This window comes from Citrus sinensis, chromosome 2 (assembly GCF_022201045.2).
Source record: "Citrus sinensis cultivar Valencia sweet orange chromosome 2, DVS_A1.0, whole genome shotgun sequence".
In the NCBI taxonomy this organism is placed as follows: Eukaryota; Viridiplantae; Streptophyta; class Magnoliopsida; order Sapindales; family Rutaceae; genus Citrus; species Citrus sinensis.
The window spans coordinates 5,351,094-5,369,001 of NC_068557.1; the positions used below are offsets into that span (position 1 = coordinate 5,351,094).

Genomic DNA, 17,908 nt, shown 5'->3' on the forward strand with positions numbered 1-17,908 from the left:
CAATAATGGATAACGCTAATTTTTAAATTTTAATTAATTGCTTTTGAATATATCAGTATTGGGTTTGAACTCTTGTATCTTAACTGTTAACTAATTTTTACAATGCCATAAAAATAAAATAATTTAGTTGCAACAATTTTTATGTGCATCCATAGCAATGGATGGAATCAACTCTGCAATAATTTTTAACGAAATTTTGTAAGAAAGATGATAGCTCTAGAAAATAAAATATTATTGAGAAAATTCACTACAAATTCAGTCAGTCCATGCCCTTCCCGTACCTCGTGCGGAGATTGCCAAATCAACACTTAAAAGAATCAGTCAACTAGCAATGGGCACGGCAGCTGAAGTAAGAAATAACAACTTTTTGTTTGCTGGTTGCGATCACTTAAAGTCGAAAATTATTTGAATCGGTTGCCCATTTGTTATTTATTTGCGTCACATTTTATGTCATCTGTTAGATTAAATTCTTCCGAAATCCAACATTGGTTGGACTGTTTGATACAGAAACTTAACTTAGGCTGAGCCTTCTTTTAATACCATAACTTTAAAAAAAAAAAACCTTGTTTATTAAAGTAATATTATAATTCTTAATAAAAGTTTTAATTGACAATCTAACAACTTAAATATTTTGATAAAAACTTGATTTATAGAAATTTTATTAATAAAAATTCTAATTAAATAATATTTGTTTAAAAAGTTGTAGCAAACACAATTATTAGTAGTTGACAATTTAGGGTTGGATTCGAATTCGAGTAAGATGGGACTTTTAATCCAAAATTTGTGAAATAGAATCATTGACCGCCAATTAAGGATTAGATTCAATAATTATTTTTTTTATTCATTACAAGATAGTATTGGGCAAGTAGACTATCAATCGCACTAGTATTACATAAGATATAAGTAAAATATAAATACGGTCGAAATTGAAGTTTAATTCAATATATACTGGGACTTGTGATGTCATATAAAAGTTAAAATTTAATTAACTCAAGCCCTATATTGGCCAACACAGTTAAAGAATTATTCGCTTGAATTCAAGTGCTTGAACTTTGAAAATACGGCTAATAAAATTACCAACATAAAAAAGAAAACATTTTTCTGCACACAAAAATAATAAATGAATTAGTACTTATGATAATCTTTTCCGAGGCATCCGATATTCTCTTTTTAGAAGCTGGTGGGCCATCAGCCGCCTTTTGGGCCCCACACGTAATTGGGCTATTTTAGGAACCACCTTGGGATTACAAAATTCTCACATTAGAAACAGCCAGGATGCGGCTGGATAGCTGGATATGGTCCACGCTGAGCCCACAAATTGAACACGAATCATCACATCAAAAAGACTGTCAATCAAGGAGCTAAGCCAATCGTTATTCCGCCACGTGGCAAATCACATTTCACAGCCCCAAACATCACACTGCTGTCAGTCACCAGAACTTTTCCGCGCTGGAAAGCCGTTAATCGCGCCATTTTTCAACGTCACGGCTACAAACGTTCTAAAATGAAATGAATGTAATTAAGCGCTAAATAATAATGATCAGGAAAAATAATAATTGAATAAAGTAAACATAATTAAACAAATTAATCCTAAAATAATTAGATCTGGCTGTTGAATGGTATTGGTGGGAGAGAGGTCGCCTTCCTAATTGCTTCAACAATCTTCTACATGCGGCCCCACAATCCGTGAAAGTATTTTTTAATTATACTCGCCATTAATTTCCACTTTTGCCCTTACCATGTTTCCATAATCCAAAGTTTTTTTGTCTTTTCTTTTCCTTTTCTTTTATTCGTTTTGATTTTCCACCCTATATATGCGCAAACAAAGATAAATGCACCAAGCGTCCTTCTATTTTTATCTCTATGTCTCGGTACATAACACCCAGGTAAAGAGAACTTCAAAAGACTTCAAGTTTGGCATTCTCTTCTTTGGAAACAGAACAAAATAAGGTATGATTAGTTATAAGCATTGTCAGTCTATTTCTGTTATGTGTTGCTTGTTTTGGATATTGATCATTGATTAGGAAACTAAGCTTTTATAAGCTTTGAGAGAAGCTTATGCGTGATCAAAATTTAGTTGGCAAGAAATTTCTTAAAGTGTGTCACCTGTTGAGAATTTGTTTTGCTATGTATGCTTGACATTTTTTCAAGTTAAAAAGCATATGATGCACACCTCATATGTTTTATTTGGTTCTTTGTTAATTCTATATACAGATTCTGTATGTATTATTTTGTTTACATCGGTTAATTCTCAGTCAAATGCCTGGACTAGCAATGGATGCCTTAAATGGAGACAGTGGTGGAGTGTATGAAGCTAATGGAGGCTACATGGGGTATAAGGACAGTTTCGTGCAGCAAAAGTCCCCGAGAAGTCCGTTGAGTCCACAGAGTCCTCGAAGTGATTCCCTTGATCTGGCTATTGATGGCATTGTTGAGACCTCTATTGAACAGCTGTATCTCAATATCTGTGAGATGGAGAGCTCTGAACAATCGCCGTCAAGGGCTAGCTATGGTTCATATGGTGAGGAGTCAAGGATTGATTCGGAGTTGCGTCATCTTGTTGGAGATATTGGGGAAGTGGAGATAACAAAAAATGTGGTGGTGGAAAAGAATGAAGAGAGTCGGAGTAATGGAGGTGAATTTACTCCCAAGATTGTGAGTGAGTCTCCGGATAGGAGGGCTGTGAAGAAGGGTAAGAAGAAATACTCGCAGTTGAATATTTCTGAAGCATCAACAAAGTCAAGTTCTCAGGGAAAATCTTCTAATGAGAGACCTCCTGCTGATAAGAGATATGAAAAGGGTAGACGAAAACAAAATAATATTTTCTCCGCAAGGAAGCAAAGAAAATTTGCTTCTTTAATAGCGAAATTTCAGAATGGTGCAGAGGATCCTCTTGCGGCAGGATTGGGTAATCCTGCGCTTGGACCCTTTTTACTCAAACAAACAAGAGAGATGATTTCTTCGGGTGAAAATCCCCAGAAAGCTCTTGAATTGGCGAAGCGGGCAATGAAATCATTCGAGATATGTGCAAACGGGAAACCAAGTTTAGAGCAAGTAATGTGTTTGCATGTTCTGGCGGCAATACACTGCAGCTTAGGCCAGTACAATGAGGCAATTCCTGTCCTTGAGCGTTCAGTTGAAATTCCAGTCCTAGAAGATGGTCAAGATCATGCACTTGCTAAATTTGCTGGGTGCATGCAGTTAGGTGATACTTATGCAATGCTGGGTCAGATTGAGAATTCAATACTGTGCTACACAGCAGGTCTGGAGATTCAAAGGCAAGTCTTGGGAGAGACTGACCACCGAGTTGGTGAGACATGTCGTTATGTAGCTGAGGCCCATGTTCAAGCATTGCAATTTGATGAGGCTGAGAAGATTTGTCAGATGGCTCTTGACATCCATAGGGAGAACGCTTCTCCAGCTTCCGTTGAAGAAGCGGCAGATAGGAGACTAATGGGACTTATCTGCGACTCAAAAGGAGATTATGAGGCTGCTCTTGAGCATTACGTCTTAGCAAGCATGTCTATGGCAGCCAATGGCCATGAACTAGATGTTGCTTCAATTGATTGCAGCATTGGAGATGCATATTTATCCTTGGCTAGATTTGATGAGGCAATATTTTCATATCAGAAAGCTCTAACTGCATTTAAATCAGCTAAAGGAGAGAGCCATCCTGCTGTTGCTTCAGTTTTTGTTCGTTTAGCTGACTTGTACCACAAGATAGGTAAGTTAAGGGATTCTAAGTCATATTGTGAAAATGCACTCAAAATTTATGGAAAGCCTAATCACGGCATTCCCTCAGAAGAGATTGCCAGTGGTTTAATTGACATTGCTGCAATTTATCAATCTATGAATGAACTGGAGCAGGCAGTAAAGTTACTCAATAAAGCTTTGAAGATATATGGCAAAACCCCAGGGCAACAGAGTACAATTGCAGGAATAGAGGCTCAGATGGGAGTTATGTATTATATGACAGGGAACTACTCTGATTCCTACAACACCCTCAAAAGTGCCATTTCTAAGTTTCGAACAAGTGGAGAGAAGAAATCTGCGCTGTTTGGGATTGCGTTGAACCAAATGGGTCTTGCCTGTGTGCAGCGTTACACGATAAATGAGGCCGCTGATTTGTTTGAAGAAGCAAGAACTATTTTGGAGAAGGAATATGGACCTTATCACCATGACACATTAGGAGTCTACAGTAATCTTGCGGGAACTTATGATGCGATGGGCAGGTATCATATTCATTGCTTTCCCTTCACAATCTATCAACATTATTTCGTAATACACAACGCATATTTCTGTCAATGCAAGCATTTAATATTCTTTAGCTTTTGTTGTAATCGTATATTTTCTTGCGTGAATTTTGATATCACAGGATAGATGATGCGATTGAAATTTTGGAATATGTTGTTGGCATGAGAGAAGAGAAGCTTGGAACAGCAAATCCTGATGTTGAAGACGAGAAACGGAGGTTGGCTGAGTTGTTGAAAGAAGCAGGAAGAGTTCGGAACAGAAAATCCAGGTCACTTGTGACGTTCCTTGACAGCAACTCTCAAAATTTAAAAGAAGATGCCATTGAGGTATCATAATTCAGTGATTATTGTATATAAACAGTATGTAAAATATGTTTTAGAACAAATTAGGCTGTTGGTTTGTTGATTCTTGTCGGCGAAGTTTCTAAGTAAATAACGTGTCTTTAAAGAAGGGATGTTTGGCTTAAAAGTTCATTATAGGGTCAACAGAAAGTTGCACTTCTACTTCACTGTTTACCAAGTTTTTAAAATTTCTTTGTCACATTCTTCTTTGTATGCCTTGAGTTCAAATTAATAAATGGTGGGATTTCATTTTCATCTTGTTGGTATGCCATGACTTCCTACTGAAGTATTTTTGTTTGCTTCTTCCATATTTGATTAAGGTGCTCCCCTTTATGTCCTCTATACCCTAGAATTATCTGGTTTGTCTTGAAATTTTTTTCTTAAGATTATATGTCGGTATTTAATTGTGGCTATTTTGTGTATTTATCTTTAAATGGCATCAGAAATTAGATATGATCTCAATCTGCATTAGAAGCGTGTAAATCATTAAACTTGCCCTCTGAACGACTTATTGAAAATGACAGCAGTTAACTAGTCATTGCTCTGGGGCGAAGGAAGGCAAAACTTCACAAAACTAATAGAATTGATGGCTCAGCTGAAATATTAGATTGATACGCAAATTGATTGAGATACAAGAAACTTGTGCTTGTGCAGAGTCCCAAAAATCTAGAAGTACAATGTCTATATATCATAAATATTCTTTATGCTTGACTAGTTGTAGGCATTTGAAAAGTGCGTGATCTGTTGCATCAAAATTACATCTTCCCAGAATGAAGACAAACCTGCTCGATTGAAACTGGTGGGTTGGAGAAGGAGCCATTGAGAATGCGGTTAGCAACCCACAAGTTTGCTGCCTGTGAGTAGTGTATGCCATCCCAGCTAATGTGCTTTGATGGATGATGACATGGATTACCATAAACTGTTCCATTGACTGTAGCCTTCTTCCCGCAATCAATATGGTATCCATAGTAGCTACCACAGCAGAAATTCATTGGATCAACAAAACCTGCATGTTTCCATTTTGCTATTATGATTAGATATGCCCTGTCCTACATACGAAAATTCTAAAAGTAATTAATCAAGTTACCTTGATTCTGTGCATTGCTAATAAGAGCATATTTAACCGAGTATACATCAACATAAGTGAAGGCTCCATAAGGAAGTTGCAGCCTTAGCTGGGAAACTTTGTCTTTAAGCTGTCTATTGAATTCCTGAGCCATCTCATTTTGAGGCTTTACACAACCACTTTGATCTAGATTATTAGGCTTCGATTTGTCATATATGACGCTATATGGCAAGCACCCAATTGGCCCTGTGTTATGTATCCAAAAGAATCTTGCCCCTTCCTTGTATAGTTGCTGAAACATAACCAGGACAAGCAGGGGTAATATTATTATAACCTAGGAAGCTTGATACTAATGAGGAAATATTGTTGCTTACGTGCACTGCTTTGGAGAACTGGCTCAATATATCAGGAATGGATGCCCGAACTTGCTCCTCATTCGTGTGCTGAAAACCATAGGCAAGATCATTCTGTCCGATATCAAAGGTATACAATGCCTTGGAGAAGTCCCTAGGCCTTGGGAGGTTGCTTTTGAAGGGTGGCGTTGTTCCTGGTGCCAAAAATTCGCCAACAGATTGTCGTTAAGTGACCAGAAATTGCAGCTCCAAGCACCTCCGGTTAATGAATACGAGCAAAATCACATTGTGTTTATATTTGGCTTAAACTTACTGGTTACTTAATAAGGTGAGGTGTTACAAGTATACTACAAGATTCATCAAGTGAACAAAACACACACACAGAGGGAAGAGAGACTGACTGTTTGGACTGAGTTGATTATAAACAGCTGAGGTGCGAGACTTGAATTGTATAAATTGGGAAATTTGAATGCCAAGATGGAATGGACTAAAGCCACCTGGTCGAATAGATGAACCTCCAGTTGCAAAATTGGCACCATTCCTGAAGTTTGTGCCCACTGAATCCAGGTACGGACTCAGATATGGCAACTTCACTTTCTCAGCTGCAATACAAATTAAGTTACACAAACAAGTAAAACGAACTCCAGCATAACAAAAGCTAAAGTTGTGTAAGCATAGTTCTTCAGCCTGGAAAGTGTTAAGCAACAACTAATAGAGAGACTGTTTTACCAATTAAATCAATGATAAGACGGCCGTCACAAAATCTTCCTGATGGGTGTCCAAAGAAAGATTCACCATTTGGTGGAGGAACTTGCGTCATTGCAGCTGAGATTCCTCCGGTGTCTGAATTTGAGTCACCAAAATTGTACACAGCGGGGAACCCACATCCCTTTAAACTGGCGCCACCCATTGTTGCCATTGGTCCTCCCATGAACGCAAAGATGGGAAGCAGGTATGCATAAAATAACCTTATATCGACAGGCTCCATGGTTGGTTGGCTAAGCGAAAGGAGCACTTGAAAGCACTCAGAAAATATATGAAGAGTAGAGTTATCTTCTTAAGCCGCTGATTCGAAAGAGACAAATGCTGTTACTTGATGGAGATTGAAAATGACGGCATTGCATTGTCTTGATCCTTTATGAAGATACAGAAAGTACCAACTTTTTGAATCAGTGGACGATTAAAATCAACCGCCCACCGACAGGTTAAATGTTGGGTAGATTTTTACTATTTCCTAAGATGAGCTAAACTAATATATATATATATATATATATATATATATATATATATATATATCCCAAATCACACATTTATTAAAATTTAAGGTAGTGTTTATTTGTTGAAGTGGGAGTGTGGAGTGTGAATTTTTTCCACTTCAGTGTTTACTTACCTTAAAAAAGGAGGGAGTGGGAGTGGGAATCCGTGGGTCCTACTCAATTTTGGAGCGGGGAGTGGGAATGGGGGGAGGTGGGAGTAGGAATCCACTCCCCCTCTTTTCATTTTATCTTTATAATTAAAATTAAAATAAATAAATAATATTTAATAAAATAAATAATATCATATTTATTAAAAATAATAATTATATCATATTTATTTTATTAAATTTAATAAAATAAAAATAAATAAACATTATATTTAAATTAATAATATTAAACATTAATTTTAATAAATATTAATTGTTTATTTAATTAATAATAATAAATATTTTATTCTAAAAAAATATTAATTTTGTACTATATTATCAATAATAATATTTCATGTGTTGCTATTATTAATAATTTTTATTCACATAATTTAAATTAAAATTAATAAAAAATTATGATTTACATAATTAAGAATATTAGTAATTATTATTAATTTATAAATATAATAAAATGTTTATTTTATTTTCCAAATATATTTTTTATTAATTTTTTAATTACAAATTATAATCTGTACATAAGGATAAAATTATAATTTAAAACAATTTACTCCCAATTCAAGACAAAATAAACAAATAATTGGGATTCTGATTGACAATCCATACTTTTATTTAGTCTAAGTAAACATCCTACTCTCATTCCCACTCCACACTCCTAATCTAAAGATTCCCACTTCTCAGAATTCCCACTCCAATCCAAAAAATAAACGCAACATAAAATTAAATGTAGCTGGGAAACCACATCCCTTAACACTAGGGCCACCCGTCGCCACAGTTGGTCGTCCCATCGACAGCAAAACTAGAAGCAGAGATGCATAGATTAAAATATCCTTCTAAATTTTTCGGTATATTTTTTTCTATAAGTACACGATTTACACTACTTCCACAGTGTAAGGACTTGTTTAACATCTTTTTAATGCTTCTTCTTGAACACCCGATTTATTTAAATTTGAGCTTGGCTTTTTTCTTTTTTCTTTTTTCTTTTTTTGAGAAGAAACTTGGCTATCTTACAGATTATGCAATGTACAATTAAACTAAGCCAAATGGATTGATTAGAGGTGGATTTAACATCTAAGTGGACCAGAGACCCCATTTTACAAGCACTGTATCTTAAATAATTTGTGAGGTAGCATGCCCCTTTAAATTTACGTGTTAATTGTGGTACTGGTACGTCGAGCCATAAAAGAAACTGTTCAATTGATTAGAGAGATTCCAAGCATCGATATATTCTACAGTGCTTTGATTTAATAATTTCATCTCATTTTTCCAAGCACTGTGGACAACTAGTTTTTCCCCAATTTCACATAATAGAGCTTTGTTATCTTTTATTTTATGAAGTGGATAAATCAGTGCAAGTTGTGAAAGCAAGACTACTAAAAAATTCTCTCTCAATTATTGCTAATTTATTTTTTCTTTTTTGATAGGCACACTGCTGTCAGTAATAGTTCTTTTGTAAGAGCACATTCAAGAAAACCAATTTTATAATAGCAATAATTGTTGTTAAACTTCATTTAGGCCCTTTTTTATATATAACTTATCTGGCTTCTAACATAAGTAAACATATATATGGTAATTAATTCAATATGCGAAGTGAGAATATTTACACTTGTAAATTTCCTTATAAACAATTCCCGTTTATTATTATTTTTCAAGCTTTTTCATCATCTTCAATCAATTTTTACATTATCAAATAGAAAATATCATTTTGCATGCTAAAGCAAGAACCTAACATCCTAATTCAAAAACTTTAGCAATTCATATATATATATATATATATATATATATATATATATATATATATATATATATTCTTAGATTCGAGCGCCCTCATTTTTTCGATGTAGACAAGTTGTTAAATCATGCAGTTTAATATTAAAAACAGACTCTATTAAACCACATGACTAAATAGTATAATTAAGTTATATATAGGATTAATATGATTAATTTATATAACCACAAGTTGTTAAGCCGCATTAGAGAACAACTGCATATATGATCAATTTATGTTAATTAGAGGTGCTTGTCTATTTTAACAAAGCTGCTGCTTTTACCTTATGAGGGTAAAATAATCATATTAATTTATGTTAAAGCAACGCTATTAATCAAGTATAATAAAAAAATAAATGAATATCAACTAAATTACTACTTATACAAAATTACAATATTAAAAAATATTAACATTCGAGTAAATTTTTAGATATCTTAGTACTTTTAACTTATGAGGATAAAATAGTCATATTAATTTATGCTAAAGCAACATTATTGATAAAATATTAAAAAAAAGTGTTAAAAAAATAAAAGAATATGAATTTAATTGATTAAAATTTTAAATTTCTTCCAAGTTCAAATTTTTAAATAATAGTGTCAACATGTTGTAATAATTTTTTTAAAATAGAGTGAGTTTATAAAATTTGCCAATGTAAGATCATCAATTCGCAAAAGTTGCCTTTTGCGGCTATGTCTTGACCGTCTAACCTCTTTCTCCATTGTGTCAAAGCCGCCATCCCCACCCTAACAGGGGCGGAGCGGGAAAAATTCTACAGGGGTTAAATTTAAAATTTTAATTTTTATATTATTATATGTGTAAAATTCTAATTCTACAGGGGCCATATAGATATTTTACACTAATTTTTCACATTTTCTTTAAAAACCTTAAAATTTTTCAAAATTCTACAGGGGCCATGGCACCCTCTAGCCTTATACTAGCTCCGCCCCTGCACCCTAATGTAATAAAATAAATGCTTTCTCGCTCTTCTTTTTTATTTTTGTATACATTTATGTTCACCTACTGGATTTATATTTAGCTAAATGAAAAATTTATTATCATGTTGTTGTTTATCTTACACAATGTCATCCATGTTTATCTCTTTGCTTATAATGTCATCGTGTTTTTGTACTCTTCATTAAAATGCAAAATAAATAAAAAAAATATTACGGAGATCAACCATGTTTTTGTATGTTTGTCGGTTTTCTTTCATTTTAAATTATGTATTTGTTTGTCTAGGTGAAGCTTTTGGATCCCCATGCTCTATGGAGAAGGACTCCACGAATAATTTTCGTCTCTCTCCGTGTAGCCAGGAACTTATTGGGATCCGTGGTTGGGAAGAACGAAGTGAGAGTTGTTCGCATTGTAGACTCTGGCAACATGCATTGGATGAACTTCAATGAGGAGTGTTTGAACATCCATAGGGCCTTGCCTATATAGATGAACAAGTATCCCATTGACAGGATTCTCCTGACAAAATCGTTTCCAAACCATTCTCCTGCTGTCGTTGGCATTAACTCCGAGGCTGACTACTATAACTTGTTAAACACTCTTCACTCAACAAGCGCCTATGATGAGTTATCGTACTGTGATTGGCCTTCGAACAACTGGCTCAACGGTGCCAAGGAGTGGCCCGTAAGGCACCTATGTTACAAGCACTTGGGTTTGAGAGAGAAGAAGGAAGTGAGTAAGGAACTGGCCAAAGGCGAGGCAGCAAGGCTCGTTGTCACGGACTTCGGAGAGAAGCAAGATTACGAAGATGAACAGGAGTTGATGAACAAGTGTGTGGGAGAGGAAGAAGATGGAGCAAATTCGTCACTAGCATAGAAATATAAGAATTAGTTACTGTCTTTATTTCACTTATTGTAAGTAAGTGTCTGACACTTGAAAAATGTGACATCCTTTCTGAACTCCATGATATTATATGAATATGCTTAAAATTTGATACTTTAAAAAGTTTTGCTTGTTCTATGTTTTTTTTTTTAATCTCCGTACATAACACCCAGATAAACAGAACATAAAAAGACTTCAAATTTGGCATTCTCTTCACTGAAAACAGAACAAAATATGGTATGATTATTTATCAGCATTATTTGTTTGTTTCTGTTATGTGTTGCTTGTTTTTGTATCTTGATCATTGAATAGGAAACTAAGCTTTTATAAGCACTGAGAGAAACTTATGCATGATTAAATTTAGTTGGCAAGAAATCTGTTAACGTTTAGACTTGTTGAGAACCTGTTTTGCTATGTATGCTTGACATTTTTTTTTGTTAAAAAGCATATGATGCACACTTCATATGTTTTATTTCCTTCTTTTCTATTTCTACATACAGATTCCGTATGTATTACTTTATTTACAGATTCTGTTTGTATTATTTCTAGCTACACGTCTCTTTTCTTTATGGTGCAACCGCATAGGAGTTTCAATTGATCAACGAAGATATGGTGCAACACAAATCTCTTATTCCCAGAATCATCAAGAATATATCTTCTGAGATTCCATTTCTGTAACAGCCATCCGCAGGAATTGAGAGCTTATGAATCAGTGCAAGTCCTCTGCAAGAAGCAAATGCAAAATCGAAACAACAGGGGATGAGGAAGCCGTACAGCTGTGTTTGCATTTAAGGATGACCATATCAAATATCACCCAGCTCATGAACCCCTTCAAATTTAACATAGTATAAATAATCATAACTTGAGATGCAGATTTGCAAATCACACCTTGAGAAAGACTGAAGGATGATATGATTATTTGATCTTGATTTCAACATAATTTCTATCTTTACTTCAAACAATGAATCAGAACCAATTTTACAGAAAATCATCAAAGGAAAAAAGAAAGAAAGAAAAGCAATCTACAGTTTCTCCAAAGGTTTATGATATGCTTTAAGGAAGATTTCAGTTCTTGCCAAAGGCATGTATTCAAATTCTTGTAAAAATGATGGGAGATTTCCTCACGAGATTCGCAGGAAGTACTGAGAAACAAAACCTACACTTTTTTTTTTTTAATTTGAACTCAAATGGCTAGCTAAAGAAAACCACTTCAAAACCATTTAGTCAAATCCCAGGGGCAGAAACAGATCCTTGCATTTACCTTAACATACAGGCAACTTATGTAGTTGTCTCGAACTCCATGTGCAATTTACAAGTGAAGGGAGAATAATTGTTGGCAGCCTTTTATTTTCCTCAACATGCGGAAAATCAACCATGTAATGAAGTCCACGGCTTTCATGCCTAGCAAGAGCACTGCTGACCACCAACTTTGCACAACAAAAGAGGTTCCTCATTTCACAAGCCTCAAGGCCCACAAATGTCTGCTCCCAGCCATGCTCAAACAAGTATGTCTCCCATTCAGCTTCCAACTTATCAATTCTCCATTTTGCAGTTTGTAGACTCGTTGTAGACCGAACAATTCCCACATACCTCCACATGATTGACTGCAGTTCTTTCCGCACTTCCTTTGTCCTTCTCAAAATATTGTGCATTACATTACGGCCAAGTGACTTTGGTACAACAGTTCGGGTCCACCAATTTGAAGCACTGAGATCAATGCTAGTGCTCTTCTTGTGATCAATTGAGGGCTGGACAGCTCTTCGTGCAAAAACTAATGCCTCAAGCAATGAATTGCTGGCTAATCGGTTTGCTCCGTGCAAACCTGTACATGCAACCTCACCTGCTACATACAGGCCTCGCACATTTGTTTCCCCTTGGAGCCCAGCACGGACTCCCCCACACATGTAATGTGCAGCAGGAACCACAGGAATTGGCTGGCGGGTTATGTCCAGTCCATACTTAAGGCATTCAGCAGCTATGTTGGGAAAGTGGGACAGTATTTTTTCCGTGGGCCTGTGACTTATATCAAGGAGCACATACTTCTCATTACGCTTTTTAAGCTGATCATCTATACTTCTTGCCACCACATCCCTAGGAGCAAGCTCAGCTCTCTCATCATACAGGGGCATGAACCGTTCCATGCCTAAATTGTAAAGGATGCCTCCATCACCCCTGACAGCTTCAGTGATGAGAAATGAATTCTCTCGAGTTTTCTTTGGTTTGATGGGAAGGCCCTCATCAGCTAAGGCAGTTGGGTGGAACTGCACAAATCTGAAAAAAAACAAAAGTACCACAAAAGCAGTTGTAAATAGTAGTAACATGAGGAAAGGAAAAGAATAGCTTCTAATGTTTGTTCTGTTAGTAAACTGATTTATGAACCAAACCAAGACACTAGGTTTTATTGTCTCGCAGCCAGATCTTTTGGAAGCATTTGAAGGAAGTCACATTAATTTGACAAAACAACATCCTAAAAAAGATTTCATGCTATTCAAGTACTATGACATTGTGATTTCAGTTTCTGGTATCTCAAACAATCGTCTAAAGTGCAGTTGTAGATATTAGTCATAAGTACAACATAAATTTTCCAACCTAACAACTGCGGCATAAGGGAGACGAAAATAGTCAATTTTCTGACTGTAATTAGTGACAATTAGCTTACTCCATGTTTGAAATCACTGCTTGAGCTCGGTGGGCCATAGCCATCCCATCTCCAGTGGCCACCTGTAAGAACAAAATAAAAATATAATGATGAATCAAATGAGTAATTATTATACTTATTATCAACACACGTAATTTTCTGGGGAAGCAAGAACAAGGTAAGAATTAGAATATACAAAGTACCAGAGGATTTGTTGTCGATGGATAAATATGCCCAGCTCCACCTGATGCAAGTAAGGTCACCTTTGAAATGAATCGTACCACCTAATATTATGAAAGGAAAAGCATCACGAACCACTATAAAGTTTCTTTGGCAAACTGTTGCCTAATTAAATTGAAGAAAATACAGTAAGATAATCAGTGTTGTCACCTCTTGTGTTTCAACATTTAAAGTGTCAACACCGTGACAAACTGCATCAGGACCATCCTACAATCCCGAACACAAAATTTATTTTAGGATCCAAATTTTACTGGGGCATCAAACTGCAATGTCAGATCAAAACATAAACAGAATAAATGAAGAACTTCAATATTTTCATTTGTTCATTAAATGTCATTTTATGAAGGATATGTTATATTTTCCAAAATCCTAACAGTAAAAGAGCATGTGAAATACAATGTGAAGCTATACAAAGAAAACAGGATGGAAAGTGAACCAGAGTAGTTAGCAAATCTATCGCAAAGTGATGCTCGAACACTGAGATATTAGGGTCACTGACAACAGCTTCCAAAAGAGCCCGCTCGATCTCCCTTCCAGTCATATCTGCAGCATGGACGATTCTGTGATGGGAGTGTCCCCCTTCTCTAGCTAGGTGCAAGTTTCCATCCTCTCCACGATCAAATGATGCACCTATGGCGATCAATTCTCTTATTCTGTCAGGTCCTTCTGTACAAACAACCTGAATATAATAAACCAAACTTATAAAGAGGCTCAGTAATTAAGCAAAAAGCATATGTAATTAACTATCAAACAACTAATACACTGAAACAATCTGAGAACATCTACTTTTGCACAACCGTGCATGTTCTAATTCCACAACTCAGCATTTACTTATTGAAATTTTTTTAGTATATTTTTGTCAGTTCCACAAGGCCTTCATTTTGATTATGTGAAACTGTAGTACCAGTCACGATTATGAGGCACAGGACATAATACCTATCTACTTCTGGATAATGAACTAGTTTTATGTCTTCCATCAGCCACACCACAAGAAAATGTTGTTCATATTGAAAATTGAAAAACTGCTTATCACTCAATTTAAAATTTTAGTTATTTGCAGTTAAATATGTGATATGAAGTAATGGTTGATAAACTATTGGTCCTGTATAGCATAATTATTAGTTCTTGAACTCACTCTAACAGTTTCGTCATCACATAGATAAGCCCCTGCGACAATTGTGTCCTGCATGTGACTCTCAACAGAATCTGAAGGGCAAAGCACAGCACTAACACCACCTTGGGCATAGTTAGTGTTGCTCTCATGAGGCTCTGCCTTTGTGATCACAGCAACAGTTCCATGTTTTGCAACTTCAAGAGCATAGCAGAGGCCGGCAACTCCACTCCCAATGACAGAAAAATCAAAATACTTTACAGAGCCATCTCTCAAGCAAGACAATACAGGGACTGTTCTGAGGGACTTCCAATTCTCACTCACCGGAGAATGAGAGAAATTAAACCTCTGGAAACGTAAGAACCTGGATACCCCAAATGACCTAACAGATTTTAGAAGAGTAAGAATAGGTTCAATGCATAACTTTGAGCTTAAAGAATGGGAAACTTCTACTGCTTTAAAAATTTACAGTCAAACAATAAAATTGGCCCATTGCGATAAGAGATGCATTCTTACACTGAACAATAAGTATAGAAATATGGAGCACATCTAACAACCTATATCACAGCCTAGACCACAGAGCAGCATACCTGAACATAGACAACAGTTACAAAATATCCATAATTGTGCTAAAGTACAATTTTGGGAAATCTACAAATCCGAGGACATGGCTGAAATTGATTTTGTGGTTGCATGGAGTGTGCGAGTGTGTAGGCACAACTAGGATAATGAAATTGCCGATAGCCACAAATCATCATGTACTATGCGCAAGAGTAAACAATGCTCAACACAGTAAAACAAATTTACTGCAAAAATTCAATGCGAGAAGAAGATTCTTATCAAATACCACGAGAGCTCTCTCTGTATGCATCCATTAAATGTCAGACTGGAAACCAAAGAAGCTTGTTGGCAGCTTTGTCCCTTGCAGCGGATCCCTCCGAAATGAAAATTGCTAGTTCTGGCAGCTACACCAGTTGCCATTGCAATCTTTCTGCCCATAACCAATAAACACAAAATCAAAACAACTCCAACAAACTTTAAAAGTCAAAGAAAAAAAAAAATCTACTTTATAAATCATCTTATATTTCCAAGCAAAAGAACTTGGATGTCAGGCGAAGTTTGAGCTAAACGTCACCAACAAACCATAATACCAAAACGGGTAGCTTCGTGCACCTTCCCCTGTTCTCATATATACTACATTAATTGCAAAAAAGAACACTGCCCATAAACAAAAATTTAAAAGTTTTACAGAATGTTCTACTTGAAAGAAAGAAACATCATGTTATGTCACAATCAAATTGACAATTATGCAGAATAGAAATAAAGAAGAAAAAGGACAAAAACAGAGAAGAAAATAAAACAAGAATAAAAAGAGAAACCAAAAAAACAGGAGAACATAAAAATACACATATAGAGGTTGTATCTTGTTGTCTATAACAAAAACAGATAAAGAGAGGTAAGAGACCTGAACTTGCAAATGAAATTAAATACAAGAACAAGCGATTTGCGTTTTAGAAGGAAGAAGATGGCAGCATTAGCATATATAATAAATGAAAGGGCGGTAAAGAGAGAAGCCTACCGCCTACACTCCCGAGGCGCCACACCCAAATCGAAAAGCCCATGATTTGGTTCTAAACCATCCTTTGTCACTTTGTGGTGCTGGTGCGCCGTCCATCCCTTACTTTTACGTTTCATTTTGTTTTTTCTTTATTTATAATATTGATTATTGGAACACAAATTAAATTACAATATATAAAAAACCATTTTAAGGGTGTTGTTAAGTTATATAATAGTGTAATTTACATTAACCCAAAAAATGTGATTAGCGACCTAAAAAGTAGTTTAGCTGATTTTATTTTTAGATCATTAGTTACAACTTAATAATTTATGTAAGTAACATTATAATATAACTTAATAAGGTCTCATTATAATGTAACTTACATTAACCCAAAAGTTATAATTAGTGGCTCAAAAAGTAGTTTAGTTGGTTCACTTTTAGGTCACTAATTATAACTTAATAATTAATGTAATTTACATCATAATATAACTTAAAAAGGTCCCATTTTAATTATAATATAACTTTGAACCTTGAATTCATCAATTTAATCCAAAAGATTCATACGCCGTCCATTCCTTCCTTTTACGTTTTATTTTATTTTTTCTTTATTTATAGTATTAATTGTTGGGATACATGTTAAATTACAATATGTAAAAACCATTTTAATTATAATATAAGTTTAAACATCGAATCCATCAGTTTCATTCAAAAATTCGTACGTCATACGTCCCTTCCTTTTACGTTTTATTTTATTTTTCTCTTTATTTATAATATTAATTGTTAGAACACATATTAAATTACAACATGTAAAAACCATTTTATTATAATATAAGTTGTACCCCCAACTCCTCAATTTCACCCAAAAGATTTTTACTGGTTAAACTAACCAGTATCGATCATTATAAAAATAATTAATTCCACTATAGCAAAATAGAAATTCAAAATCTATTATAATTAAGTTCGGTTTGGAATATGGCTTTTTTTTTTTTTTTTTGGTGTCTGAGTTTTAACATAGCCTGCAACAATTTTTTTTTTTCATCGTTTAAATTTTGGTATTCACCTAATAAGATGGGAGATGGATAGACCACGTTCATGATATTATTCTTGTATTTTATTAAATCTTATTTTTATTTCGATTAAGAGAAATTTATAGAGAATATAATTTATTTCTGCTTTTTTTTATTAGGTGTTTTTTAATGCTATTTTTATGTTGCGAGGCATTATTATTTTGAATTTTAGGTTGTCGCACGGGAAACTAAATGTTGTTTTTTTTTTTTCAATCCAATGTATCCTACAATTTATTACAATAGTGGCTACCTTTTTATTACA

General features: G+C 34.8%; 3 protein-coding genes across 7 annotated transcripts; 1 reads left to right on the forward strand and 2 right to left on the reverse strand.

Moving 5' to 3' along the window:
- The first annotated feature begins 1,808 nt into the window (after positions 1-1,808).
- Positions 1,809-4,850, forward strand: LOC102619851 (protein KINESIN LIGHT CHAIN-RELATED 2). Of its 3 annotated transcripts, none has more exons than XM_006470277.4 (3): positions 1,809-1,950; positions 2,256-4,232; positions 4,376-4,850. In XM_006470277.4, exons 2-3 carry the CDS (start codon positions 2,260-2,262, stop codon positions 4,587-4,589), a joined length of 2,187 nt encoding a protein of 728 aa, XP_006470340.2. In that variant the 5' UTR covers positions 1,809-1,950; positions 2,256-2,259; the 3' UTR covers positions 4,590-4,850. The 3 variants fall into 3 exon arrangements, with proteins under 3 accessions (XP_006470340.2, XP_024951498.2, XP_052291542.1); XM_025095730.2 differs by having other exon boundaries at positions 1,841-1,950; positions 2,215-4,232; XM_052435582.1 differs by lacking the exon at positions 1,809-1,950 and having other exon boundaries at positions 1,962-4,232.
- A 320-nt stretch (positions 4,851-5,170) lies between these two features.
- LOC102619565 (GDSL esterase/lipase At3g27950) lies at positions 5,171-7,107 on the reverse strand. Its single transcript, XM_006470276.4, has 5 exons — positions 6,744-7,107; positions 6,416-6,616; positions 6,036-6,208; positions 5,683-5,953; positions 5,171-5,601 (listed from the first exon to the last, which is right to left on the reverse strand). The coding sequence occupies exons 1-5, from the start codon at positions 7,000-7,002 to the stop codon at positions 5,351-5,353; spliced, it is 1,155 nt and encodes a 384-aa protein (XP_006470339.2). The 5' UTR covers positions 7,003-7,107; the 3' UTR covers positions 5,171-5,350.
- Positions 7,108-11,939: 4,832 nt separating this feature from the next.
- On the reverse strand, positions 11,940-16,750 carry LOC102618298 (L-aspartate oxidase 2-a, chloroplastic). 3 transcript variants are annotated; one of them, XM_052435549.1, is made up of 8 exons: positions 16,601-16,750; positions 15,869-16,012; positions 15,046-15,385; positions 14,347-14,589; positions 14,061-14,117; positions 13,874-13,954; positions 13,692-13,753; positions 11,940-13,303 (listed from the first exon to the last, which is right to left on the reverse strand). In XM_052435549.1, the coding sequence occupies exons 1-8, from the start codon at positions 16,714-16,716 to the stop codon at positions 12,295-12,297; spliced, it is 2,052 nt and encodes a 683-aa protein (XP_052291509.1). In that variant the 5' UTR covers positions 16,717-16,750; the 3' UTR covers positions 11,940-12,294. The 3 variants fall into 3 exon arrangements, with proteins under 3 accessions (XP_052291509.1, XP_006470335.2, XP_015383297.2); XM_006470272.4 differs by having other exon boundaries at positions 15,046-15,403; XM_015527811.3 differs by lacking the exon at positions 16,601-16,750 and adding an exon at positions 16,487-16,591 and having other exon boundaries at positions 15,046-15,403.
- Positions 16,751-17,908: the final 1,158 nt, after the last annotated feature.

Coding starts and splice junctions, on each gene's coding strand:
- LOC102619851 (XM_006470277.4), top strand. CDS start 2,260: ATGCCTGGACTAGCAATGGATGCCTTAAATGGAGACAGTGGTGGAGTG. Junction 4,233..4,375: donor ACTTATGATGCGATGGGCAG/GTATCATATTCA, acceptor TTGATATCACAG/GATAGATGATGCGATTGAAA.
- LOC102619565 (XM_006470276.4), bottom strand. CDS start 7,002: ATGGAGCCTGTCGATATAAGGTTATTTTATGCATACCTGCTTCCCATC. Junction 6,209..6,415: donor TAATCAACTCAGTCCAAACA/GTCAGTCTCTCT, acceptor TTTTGGCACCAG/GAACAACGCCACCCTTCAAA. Junction 5,954..6,035: donor AGTTCTCCAAAGCAGTGCAC/GTAAGCAACAAT, acceptor GTTATGTTTCAG/CAACTATACAAGGAAGGGGC.
- LOC102618298 (XM_006470272.4), bottom strand. CDS start 16,716: ATGAAACGTAAAAGTAAGGGATGGACGGCGCACCAGCACCACAAAGTG. Junction 16,013..16,600: donor GCGCCTCGGGAGTGTAGGCG/GTAGGCTTCTCT, acceptor GGTTATGGGCAG/AAAGATTGCAATGGCAACTG. Junction 14,590..15,045: donor GTGATGACGAAACTGTTAGA/GTGAGTTCAAGA, acceptor TATTATATTCAG/GTTGTTTGTACAGAAGGACC.